Below are 12,796 nucleotides of genomic sequence, written 5' to 3'. Positions count from 1 at the left end.
TTATATTTGCCATGTAAAAAGGCTATTTGTTTATCAAAATATCAACATGACTGACACATATTGGACACAAAAATCAACAATTATATCAATAAAAATTGATTCCATTGGCTTAAGATCAGAAGGACTTTCCTGATCAGCGATTTTATCAGTTTTATTCCGTGCATAGATCCTTTGAATTTGACAAATATATAATAATATTTGCAGGAAATAAAATCAACCTCTGCAAGCAAAAGGAAAAGAAAAATATATATATTATGGTTGAAAACTGCAAAATACAACTTACGCAGAAGATAGAAATACTCGGCTTATCCACGTTTTGCGTTAATATCGTATTTCATGTACAACCTGTATAGTCTGTTCCAGGCTCCCTTTATTCAAGACTTTATATGCATTTAATAAGATAAATTTATCCTGATGCCTTAGTCTCAAATAACAAGTCTTTAAAGGTGCTTAAGAATACATTTACAGGATGATTAAAGCCAGCCATCAACACTCCAATTATATTTTTAACAGACAGTCATATAAGCGTCTTCAGAACGTTTTAAATGTTTAACAACTTTAAAGACTGCTAAGCATCTTCAAAATATATTTTAAAACTATGTGGCTTAGTACACTCATAATAAAGAATGCTTTAAGAAATTTTTAAGTGTAAAAAGTATGGGGAATGTTTCTTGGGTAAGGTATGTTAGTCTTGTTTTTGTTTAAGTTGTTTTAATCCAAAAAAAAAACGGAGAGTATAAAACGGTATTGCTTTGTTTACCTTCGCAATTAATTGAATTTTATTGCCTTGGTGTAAATAAACATTTCCCCACAATGGCTTTGCTAAGCGCCAGAAGGTATGCAATTTGAACAAAAAATCACTAATGCATTGGTATGCATACATTTAGGCGTTTTAAACTCTAATCAAAATCTAGCAAAAATTAAGAAGGCGAACAAATCTTTATGTCACAAACGATTGCATAACCTCCCAGACTATTCATGGTATTCATTTAATAAATTCTAAACTGCAATCAGCACACTACACAAACATGTGTTCTACGGTACGCGACACTACACCACACCAATGGACCTAGCGCATCAACATCTGTCAAAAATGGCTGTCCAGATTGCAGCATTGCAATCATGCAAATCTCATTGGTCCAACAGCAAATGGCGCATGGTCATAAGGGGAACTAATGAACAACCAGGCACCTCCATGTGTGTCTGTGTGTGCATGGAGTCTTGTACAGCTCGTGTGTTTCGTGTGCACCAATCATACATATCCACTTTAATATCTCTCATGCCACAATCCACTGTCATAATCTTCATTTATGCATTGTAGTACACAGAGCGCGCGCGTCCCAAAAACACCACCATCAGCACTACAACCAACTGTGCCATTCGGTCGGTGCCATTGTTTAGCGATTGTTGTGTGGAGAGCGGCTGACAAGATTAAAATTCGCAATCTTTTCGCGCTGGTGCACACACACACACATAAACCGCACACTATACGAGCAGCAACACAGCGTTCGCTTGGTACAGGAATTTTCACTCGCATGTCAAATGAGAAAACAAGAGAAAAGGTAATCCGAACAGCAACAGCAGCACACTCGAATCGGAGAAATTAACGCGCACACTTAACACTCGTGTATGTGTGTGTACTGCTGCCGTGTCGTATGGTACACTTCTGATAAGCATGGCGATGTCGTTTGCCACATAAAGTACGAATTGTAATGCTCAGTCTCTCCTTCTGAAAGCAATATCAGCACCCGAGATGCTGATGCTGATTGTTTGAGACAAAGATTTGCACCACCAAGGTACAAGTAGGGGTGACCGACGCCCTTGACGCGCTCGGAAGTTGTTGAGGTGTTGCTGCAACACAGACCCCTCGGGGGGCAATACGGCTGCTTCAGTTGGTAAGCAAATTTGCAACTACAAGGTAATGCTAGAAATGTGGTCCAAACAATGGTCCAAAGGGGGGAAAGGGAATGGGAATGGGGTTTCCACCACGATAATGATTTCTGCCTTCTGCTCTCTGCGCTACCCGGAACTGAGTTGTTATACATACTTTGGCCTGCTGCTTTTTGTCACAGAAAAGGCAGAAAAAGACGCAACAAAAGGCCAGCAGAAAACAAAAATGGCACAAAAGTCCTTCTTGGTTTCGGCGGTTCACTGTTGCGCGCGCTTCAGTTCCGCGGCATTCTTTCTCGCGTTGAAGTAAAAGATCTCGCAACACTGATAGGTTGCGAGTGGAAGACGGGTGCACAACAAGAAGAGCTGCTGGTTGTTTGTTTCGCGCTAATTGCTAGCCGCAAAACGTTGCGGAAGAGCTAACTGGCGATGAGATTGCACCGAGTGGCGGAAGCTTAATAATCGTGAATGTTAAGCACTATTGAATTGAATTTGAAAACTAGTTTCTTTTCACAGGAATAGATTAGCTTGCTGTGCAGTTTGAAGCTCATTCCGTGCGGCTTATTGTTGTTCCTGTTTTGCAGTAGATAACTCGTCCGATTATCGTCACAAAGCAGCTTCAAACATCAAGCATGATTTAAACTCTCTTTCCTAGTATTAGCGCATATAATTTGAATTTAACCAAGGGATATAACTTAAATTTCTATTAATAATTTAACAAGTACCCAATTTTAAAAAGTTTGTTACTATTTTTCCCAAAAGTGCGAAGGATCCGCACTCCACATTCCCACCGTAATAGCACATCTTATTCCAAGAACGATTACGTGCTCACAAGCACACAAAAACACAGCTCGAGAGCTCAATGATTATCCTCATAGAGAAGTTTTTAATCGATTGCAGATTAGACATTTCACGTTAAGCGTTGAGAAGACTTCTCCACCATTTCCGGGAAATGTATGTAATAGGCTTAAAACGGAAGCCTACGGGTACTGGTGTTTCCCAGAGCGTGCGTCAAAAAGAGCTCAGAGCTTCTTGCTCAAACACTGTGACGTGGCTGTGTAGGCGAAACTGGAGCTAACCAGCAAGGATGATGAAATGCATATTCATAAAACATTTCCCTCCTTTTTTCGCCAACTCCGCCATTAGGATCGTAGTGGCCGGGCAGACAGATGCCCCTGGTACAGCCTCCACGGTCTGGTTTGCTTTGGAATATTATATCAATTAGGGATAAACATGGCCGGGCACCGGGTCGTATCGCCTACGCACCATGGCTTACTGTGCGCTAAAGGGAACGTTCATACTCACTTGAGTCGTACACGAACATCCAGTAGACGAGGGTGACGATGAATGAGTAGACGGTCGCAATCGTGTACGCAATCCAGTAGACCGAGTGTAGCCGGCTTTCCCGTGCGACGTGAATGTTCCATTCTGTGGAGAGGCAAAAAGCAAGCAAATGGGAAATGGTGAAATGACTGCAGGGAAAGGACAGGAAAATGAAAACATTCTTCGGAAGCAGGTGACTGTCCGGAAGTAATATAATATCTCCCTTTGAGGGAATGCTTCTGTTTTATTCTGTTGACTTCCTTACCGAACTCGTTCCGGTCAATCATCAGACCCTTGGTGACGATGATGGCCGCCAGCCAGGCCTGCACCGTGCACGCCATCAGCGCCCAGTGCGTCAGGTAGATCCACCATTTGGCGTAGTGATGTTCGAACATTGGCTCGGAGCGCCCAATGTCCAGCACGGAGCAGACGAGCATCGCCAGAAACACGATCGCCACTATCAGCCGGTACAGCAGGTAGCATATACCGACCTGGGTGCTGCTTTGCCACTGGAAAGGTAGAAGAAACAAACAGGGGGAATAAAGCGCGCACGCGTTAGCAAGCAACAAACGAAAAAACTGGCCCCACAAGATAACAAACCTCACCCGCGGTGAAAAAAATCTGTCAACACAAAACAAAAGGATTAAATGGAAATTCGCGCATAGAAAGCAATGGGGGCCGGGCGGTTGCAGGGAAAATGCAGATTTGTCGTTTGTGTTGCTTGTTTTTTTTTCTTCGTGCAACAACAAAGTTGTGATTGGACTTGATGTTGATTTTACACCCCGGTTTCGGCCATGCTGGTACTATTTTCTAGCGGCCAAATATCCCCTCACACCTTCCCCAGTCGTAGGACCTTCTCTTTGTGGCTTTTGTTTTCTGCGCTTCTGCTTCTCTTGTACCACCTTTTTACCACTACAAACGTGCTGATTATATTCAAACGGGGAGAGGGATGAGGTGTACCAAAGTACACTTTTTGAATTTTTCATCCCGCCTTTCTCACTCTCTCTCCCATTTGCGCTTTTTCGGACACAGTCCGGGTGAAATGTTGTCATTCCGAGAAATGAAGTGATGAAATATTTACGGTATCTCTCTTTCTCTCTATTGCTCGCTTTGTTTCTCGTTTTTCTGCGGTCCAAATGAACGTTACACGTTGAATTAGTCACCAGGGATGGAGTGCTGAGATGGGAGCTTTTGGAATAAATGTCACATAAAACTGGCCATTCCGGCTGGTAAAAGAGCAGATAGCCAGTTGGGACTGTTCGGTGAGAAGCGCTATTTGCACAGCATACTTTCCATTTTATCCAATTGTATACATAGCAAAAAACGTTTTCAGGAATTTGTAGTACGATTTCCAATAGCAAAAAAAGTCTTATTATATATTTTTGCTATTGGAAATCGTACTACAAATTTCTGAAAACGTTTTTTTGCTATGTATGCAATTGGATAAAAAGGAAAGTATGCTGTAATGAAACGTTTTATTACTTTGGGAACTTTTAGTTTCGAAAGAGTTTAAGAGTTTAAATTAAATTTAAAAAAAAATTGAATGTTAAAAGAAATATTCAAAAAATGTGAAAGTCATAAGACAAACAAAATTTTCATATAAAAAAATATTGAAGATTGATAAAAATGATAACGAAACGAAACATTAAATGAGAATTAAATTCAATAATCAAATCGAAAGCCTACGGTTATGGAAAAAAAATCCCCCCCCCCCTACACTGAGCTATTATGTTCGATGTCCTGGCGTCACCTCTCCCACAAGGGGATCGGCGGTTCGACAATTCCCCGCTGAACGGTTCACGGTTGCTTTAAAATACGTTTGCCAATCATTGGCAATAAAAAAACCAGAACCAAACCGCCATCGAGAAGATACTCTCCGATTATCGTTCCCCCCCTCCCCTTAACAATAATGAAAAACAATTGATTGTAACTATAAAAGCTTCTCTCCTCCTCCGCAAGCGATTGGCAAACAAATTAAGAATGCGAATTGTGATATTGGGCATGGGGAAGGGAGTCGCCATGACCGTGTGGCGCATTATGTGCATTAATTAAAGCATTGTTGAAGTCACAAGTACGTGCGAGCCTGGTGCACACAACACACACACGCACATAAATATTTGACTGCAGTGTTTTTCAATTTGCTTCATAATGTTGATGGAAGGGGCGATGAAAAAAGGGGAAAAAATCAGACCAACAAAAGCGGGAACGGGAAAATATGCAGTTTGTTTTATTTTTTTGACATTTTCGTTCTGTTTCCTTCATGGGAAGGAGCATCAGTAGCAGCAGCAGCAGACAGGCGAATGGCTGGCAAAGCTCGTGGCAGCCTCCCATTGCCAAAGCTCGCACTCAATCGGTGGCGACCGAAAAAGTTGATTTCTCCACGTGGCACGTTCTTTATCGGGGCTCCGGCCTTTCGGCATGATTCATGGGATGCAGCACCCCTAAGGACGGGTGGTTTCGGTTATGCGCGCTTGTGTGTGTGTGTGTTGTTGGGGTGCACTTTATTCTTTTCTTTTTCGTTATTTTTTGGCATTGGTCTTGTGCACTTTTCCGTTGCTGCAGTCGCTTTCTAGTGACATTGTTTGTATATCACGTCCGTGCGTTTCTGTTTGTGTGTGTATGCATCGGCATTTGTCATCTATGCTAGTTGCGGCAACATTTTAATATTGCTCCCACCATTGTCCTGAGTCTCGCGCGCGCCTGGTTGATGTTTATTTTCTTCATTTTGATTTTTCCAATTGAATATCACTTTTTGTCGTTGTTGTTGTGGTTGTTGTCATCCTCTGCCATCGACTAAAACGACGTGTTATTGATTACGCTCGAGCGCAGCTTAGCCCTTGGCCTTTCAAGTAGGTTCAAACATTGTGCAAAACTGCTCGCCACGGCGCACCATTGCTTTTGTGCGCTTATTTTCTTCATATCTGATTTGCCAGGGTTATTCACGTTATTTATTCCGTAGTGCGTCCCCTCGTGCCGACGTTTATCTTTATTTGCTTCCAGCAACACTCGCTCTCACTCTCTCCTGTGGCCCGTTTGTTCAAAGCTTAATTTATTTAAGTTCATTTTTTGTTTTGTTCTTTTTTCCACTTTATTTCCGGTACAAAGTGCAGCATCCTTCCCTGTCGGCACGTGGCATTTATCGTGGCAAACGCGCTCGTGGGTATTCGACGGAATTCATTGTGTGTGTGTGAGAGAGAGAGAGAGGTATAATCTTGCCTTTTTTCCCTACCGCCCCATGTATTGTGCCTCCCAGCATCAAAGCAGAATAAGAACGAATAAGAGAGTGCAGCAAATTTACGGTTTTGCGTAAATAATGCTTTACGATGCCGACTGCTGCTGTTGTGGTCCGTGAGGACCGACGGCGACCACGTACACACATGCAAACCCGGGGTGGTTTTATTGGGTGACTTACACACTGTTTCACTGTGTTCCTAGCTGTAGGCTCTAAACGCGCATACACAAACACCAAGCGGAGAGTGTTTTAATTTCGATGGTCATGGGGGCGCCTGGTGGTAACATGGTTGCCGGGGCGAGCCGGAGCTTTCCAGCTTGCCGGGCGAGAATGTCGAGTCGAGTCACGTGTGTAATATGGCGCGTGTAATGGTACTCTGGTTTAGTGCCTGGTGCGCGTTACGGAAGCAGTACGATATGCCATTATTGGTGGCCATTATGATGGTACAAATCACAACGGTACGGCTTAACGACACGTTGTTTAAATTGACGTGCGGATGATACAGTTTTTTTCAGGGACCAGAATTTTTAAAAGGATGTTCTGTTTGTTATTATGACCAAAAAAGCGATACATTTTTGAACGAAAAATAGAGAGAAAATAAGCAAAAAAGAGATAAACCTGCTTTATTGTTATATTTAATATTTTGCTATGCAATTTGCATACTTGAAGGCGTTTTCCAAATTGTGGCGCCGTACAACTTGTGTGGTATGCAATTTAAAGTAAAAATCGCCTGCAGGTATGCAATCAGGACAGCAAACTGGTCCTAAAACCTCTGCTAATGCCCCATCAAAGCTATTTCGCTCCCAACTATGATCCGAACTATTTCTCATTTATGAAACAACAATAGTCCTGCGCATGTGAGTGTTTTCCTAATGCATAAACTTCCTGCCAGCTGTGTAGTTTGCAACCACGCTTCTGTGTGTGTATGTGTGACCTATTTCGCTACTCAAAAACGCGACTAAAGTGTGCGTGGCCGGGTGGGGTTATCTTCACGTTCGCTGAGATGTGCAGCACCATCACCAGCTGCGGTGTGAGATATGCTCGACAAGAGTGGGCTTATCTTTAGCACTCTCCCCCCCTCTTGGCAGCGTCTAAATTATGAAGCAGATAAAGCGGAAATGTCATCAGACTGTCCTCGTCCTGTCCCGTGTTTGTGCCCGTCCCTTTGCGGAGGGCGTCTGCACAGGTACGCGCCCGTTTTGCAACCCGGTGTGAAAGTGTTCGTAAGAGAGCACTCTTATCAACGACTGACGAGCACACACTACTACTTCGTTGAAGCGTTGGGTGAAGCGTTGCGCACTAAAGCACAACAACAACACCGCAGCATACACCGAAGTGGGACCGGCCGCAATGCTGCTTTTTGCGCATTTTATTTATGCATCTCAATCTGTTTATTAGCTCGTTTCCCGCCACCAAATACACACCCACACACACACACCACCGTCCGTGAACGTACTTTCTGGGGCGAGTGGGCGTTATCGCTGGACTGGAAAAGCGTTCGGATGCTGCAAAAACAGCTCGCACAGTAGGCGTAGTAGAAGCAGGTCCTACCGGTGCCGGCGTTTTCGGTGTGTTTTCTTTAGCTTCTATTTTTGAACCCCAACAAAAAAACCCCCACCCGAATCCCCTTAGGCCCCTGCCCCAAAATAACCCAGCACAGCGATCCGGGGGAACTTACCTGACACAGATAGAAGTGATGCCGTTCGACGCGGTTCGGTGAGCTGCTCGGTTTGGGCATGCAGCTGCTCCATATTTTGGTAACCATGACTCTGCAGAAGGGGAGGGAAAGAGAAAAAGAGAAAAGCAAAACACGGTTCAATTAAAGTTTATCCCGGACTGGCGCAAAGCGCTGCAAACCGTAACCGATGCAGTGGCCCAGCGACCTAAAGCCCTCTCGCTGTCAAGGTACGCTGCAAAGCGTGCAAATTCTCACCCGCCTGTGCTGACAACGAGAACCTCCTGGGGGAGGGTGGGATGAGGAGTGTGAGATGAGGCAACGCGTTTGTAAAATAAGTGTGTGTGTATGGTAGGGGATATAGTAATCAAAGCACCGTACACAGGAAAGAAAAAGGCGGAAGAGGTGAAATTAAGGGGCAGCATCAGGCAACGAAAAACTGGGCTTAGAAGAAGCAACCACTACAGAGACGCTCTGCATCCAGGGATCGGGCAGTTGATTTAGTTAATGGAAACAAACTCGACAAATTCCAGGTTGGCCACAGCCAACAAAGCCGTGTGTTTCGGGGGGTCTGTTTTTTTTTTTTGGTCGGCGTGTCACATTTAAGATTAGAGGAAGATTTTAAAGGATTATCTCAGCTTTCACTTAGCACGAAGCGTGTACGAGCGCCACGGAAGTATTAGTGGAACGCGGCCACAAGTTGGCTTCTTTAAGCCATTGTCTTGTAGCCAATTTTGAAGCAGAAGCATTTTTGAAAGGGACGTTAAAGCTGAACAAAAGTCTTTGTGACATTGTGAAGCTTTCCATTCTACAGAAGATGCTGTTAGGGGTTTAAGTATTTCGAGAAAATCCCAAAAATATTTGTGTATATTCGACACGCAATTTTTCTTCGATAAAATATAAAAAAAACGTTGCGAAAACCTGAAAAGCGAAGCAAAATGTCAAAAAAAGGAGAGTTGTTCAATGTTGGCTAAACCTTCAACAACTTCTAGAGAAATTTTAAAGCTTTTATAAGACTTTCAGTTTTCCATGCAAAATCCTCGGATCTCTATTACTTTCCTACGAAAAGCCTGTCTGCAGCATTGCCATTTTCCACTTTGGATCAAAACCGCTACGCTTCCCATTTTAATCGCAACCGTAAACACATGTTGTGTTGAAAAGGCTTTTCCTTCGGCGGGCACAGAGCCCGGGGGGGAGGCGATTATTTTCACCCGAACGTTCGGCAAACAGGAGGAAATACACGAATTAAGCACCATTTATCTCATTAGCAAACACTGCACGGTTTTATGTTCCATCTAAAACCGCCTACCCACCCAAACACACTGGCTGGCTGGCTGGAGCACAATAAAACGATCTTGAAAATTTGCCGCGTTGCAAGGCTTCTCGCCGTATCTCGCCGTCGAGGACCTTCTTCACGCCGTATCGAAGCCGCATTAGGGCGCGCGGGAGAGGACGCTCTTGAAATCTTAAACATCGGCGGTCTATTCATTAAGCAACCACCCGACGAGATTGGCATGCTCGAGTGGTCGTCGTCGTCGGGCGAGCGTGCACATTGTTGCAAGGGTGGCCGATCGAAGGCCAGAACAACACCGTCGTCAGCAGACACACTGCTGACTGCGCCGTGGAAGGGACGTGGAAGACGGCGTTGCAGAGATGCAACGGAGCAGCGAGCTGGAGGAATTCGCAGCAGGAGGTTAATGGCGTGTGCTTTTGTTTTTTGTCATTATCATCATCACAAGCCTTGCCGGGGTCTGGCGTTGGTCGCCACCAAGATCCGATCGAACCGACACACACACATACAGCACACAAAGCCACTCGAGCGTCAAAAGTGTGTTTTTGGACCCATCGGACCGGAAAACGGGCGGGCGTCAATTGCAGATTATTAAAATCGGCCATCGGGAAAACGGGCCGTACCGTAATCGGAACCCGCGCCAAGGTTAGTGTTTCGCTCGAGCGCTTTGCCGAAGGTCCCGCGTGCTGCTGACCGGTGGACGTGACCGGACTGGGAAGACAGCATAAAGAGCATGCTTGAAGAAGCTGCCCAACATTGGAAACCCCACGCAGTCTGAAGCGGTTGAAGAAGGTTCCCACAGCAGCTTCCGAACGTCACCTACTGGGGGTTAAAGGTACCGGAACTAAATCGATCACGCACCTTCATTTCCGTACCTGGACGGAAATGCGGCTCCGTACGCCGTTTTGCCAGTAAACAACAACCGGCAATAAAGCGAAAAGATAGAGGTTGATAGGTTTGTGGAGTCAGAAAGGGGGGAGAAAAAATAAGTACAAAACAAACAACCCCGTGGACTTCCGTGGTCTGTCTAATCGATGACGTCGGCACAATCGGGTGGAGAGAGAGAGCTCGCATTATTGCTACGGTGATACACGACTGTGACCATTTGGCCGCGGGGTTTCATTGCGTATTGGTCGAACTCCGAAAATTCTATCGAACGTTTTGAGGCCATCGTGCCTCCATCCAGAAAACACACACACACAGCAGTGGCGTAATGTGGGTCATAAAATTTTGAAACCAACTGCCGCATTCAAATTGGCATGTTTATTTTGTTTCATCGTGTTGTTTTTTTATTACGTTTATAGCGCTTCAGGCTCACTCATCATTTACATGACCCTGACAGAGAATGACATGGAAAAATGACAACTGGACAGAGGGACAAAGCCATATTGATTCTGATAACGAAGCTGGAACGCAAAATGAAACCTGACAACCTACATCGGTGTTGAAGTTTGTAGGCTCTTTTTGCCACCCCCCAAAACTCCCAGCTCTTGATACATTGGCGCGGGATAAACCCCTTTTTTTTACTAGTATCATTAATTCCACGTGTGACGAATGTATTTGGCGGTTGGATGGCTGGATCGGACGCTGGGTGAGGGGGAAAATATGACATCGAGCCAATGCGTTGTTTCACATCAATCAGCTCAATTGTTACGCCGTGTGGCGACCATTTTTCGCTGCATGCATTTTAAGTGATTTATTTTTACGGACTGAAGCATCACAGAGTTGAACAGAAGTGTATTTGATAAATGATTAAACATCATCTTGTAGTGGCAGCAATAAAAGGTGAGGTTTATAAATTGAATTCGAAATAACGTTTATAGTTCACCAAGTTTGATTGAAAGAAAGTAAACCCAATTGACATTTTCGAGCACGAATAACCGGGAATTCGAGCAAAGTCTCATAAACTGGAGTCTTAATCATCCCTTAAACTGCACCAGTTTAAAGAAATTTAGAAACAGTTCTTTAAAATCGACTGTGATGTGGCGTTTTCGTTGCTTGCGTCTAGATTCGCTCGGAAATGATATTTCTTTTCGTTACAGTTGGTCATGTTCCCATTTCATACTTAAATAATATTGATATATTCGATATTATAAAAAAAAGTCACACAAAATTAGCTTTTGTATTTAATAAAAAATTGAAGCTACTAATGTAAAATGAGCTTGACGGCATCGTCCATCGATAGAAGAAAGTCTAATTTACCAACACACCAAATCTTGGCGCTTTCAACACATTTGATCACACACAAATCCACAATTTCAGGAGTATCGAGTACTAATCGAGCAGATATGGGAAAACAATTTCGAGCAAATGTCACTTGGGAAAGATTCATTTGCAAAAGCTCGCTACAAAACATCTTTTAGTAAGCAGAACTGTAATTGATTGTAACATTTCAACGCTAAGTATCTACAAGGCGACAAAATGTCTTCTCCATCGTTTAAAACAGAGAATATAAAAAAGAAGTGTTGACATTTTGATCCATTATGCTCTTGTTGCCGTAAACAAACATAGCGATCCAACATGACATACGTAAGCCGTTAGATTCCCAGCACTTTAATCCTCCTCAGAATGCGAACAAAAAGTGTCGTTCCATCGTTTTACTAACCCTTTATTCCTAGGTAGGATCCCTTTTCGTGTGACAAACACACCACCGACGGCCATAAAACTACATTCACCGCAAGAATGCACCCGCTTACAATCATTCACCGTGCCAGCTCTGTACCAGCTGTCGAATCTGCCAATGAGTGCGACATTAGTTTTCGGACCGGTCCAACAACACCGGAACTAACATTCGGTCATCCTGCTGCTCGAAGAATAATTGAATTCATTCCCGGGCGAAAGTTGGTGGACAAAACCACTAACCAGGTTATTGATTGCACCACCCACACCACCAGCACCACCGGCTCTGAGGAGCAGCCCGCAGTACCAGCCTGTGTCCCATCGATCGCCCCACACACACACACACTAACACATGCACACAAAAGGGTGCAAGGCATATTGCATACCAGGGATACGGCCAGTGTGGCCGGTCAACCACACAGCCAAGCCAACTAGCAAAGATAACCGCACGTGCATTCAATGTCCTGAGGGTGCATCCGTTTTCTTCAAAAGACACACCAAATAGGCGCTTGTAGGTGGGGAGGGGGGGAGAGAGGACTGCTGCCCATCCTTTACAAGTGCAGCATAAAGCTGGAAGAGAAACATCATACTACTGAGTCGCCCGGATCAGGCAGCAGCAAGCGGATGACACTGTTCTTGTTTCCTATTCTTGCATTTTACGACACCAAGTTTTCCGGACACTCTTCTCGAAGTGTGGCTGTGTGTGTGTGTGGGTCTGAATGGTCACAAGAAAACACGGAGAAAGTAAAAAGAAAAAAGAACCAGC

At 44.2% G+C, this 12,796-nt stretch overlaps 1 protein-coding gene across 12 annotated transcripts in view; it reads right to left on the bottom strand.

Moving 5' to 3' along the window:
* LOC120905131 (protein rolling stone-like) overlaps window positions 1-12,796 on the bottom strand; it is a 66,347-nt gene that overhangs the window by 5,246 nt on the left and 48,305 nt on the right. For all 12 annotated transcript variants that reach the window (XM_040315901.1, XM_040315902.1, XM_040315907.1 and 9 more), the window contains 3 exons: window positions 8,124-8,214; window positions 3,479-3,722; window positions 3,196-3,318 (listed from right to left, as the gene is read on the bottom strand). In XM_040315901.1, coding sequence (XP_040171835.1) covers window positions 3,196-3,318; window positions 3,479-3,722; window positions 8,124-8,210 — 454 coding nt within the window. In that variant the 5' untranslated portion in view covers window positions 8,211-8,214. The remainder of the gene's footprint in view (window positions 1-3,195; window positions 3,319-3,478; window positions 3,723-8,123; window positions 8,215-12,796) is intronic.

Source organism: Anopheles arabiensis, chromosome 3, assembly GCF_016920715.1.
Source record: "Anopheles arabiensis isolate DONGOLA chromosome 3, AaraD3, whole genome shotgun sequence".
In the NCBI taxonomy this organism is placed as follows: Eukaryota; Metazoa; Arthropoda; class Insecta; order Diptera; family Culicidae; genus Anopheles; species Anopheles arabiensis.
This window is presented reverse-complemented; position numbering and strand designations above follow the sequence as displayed.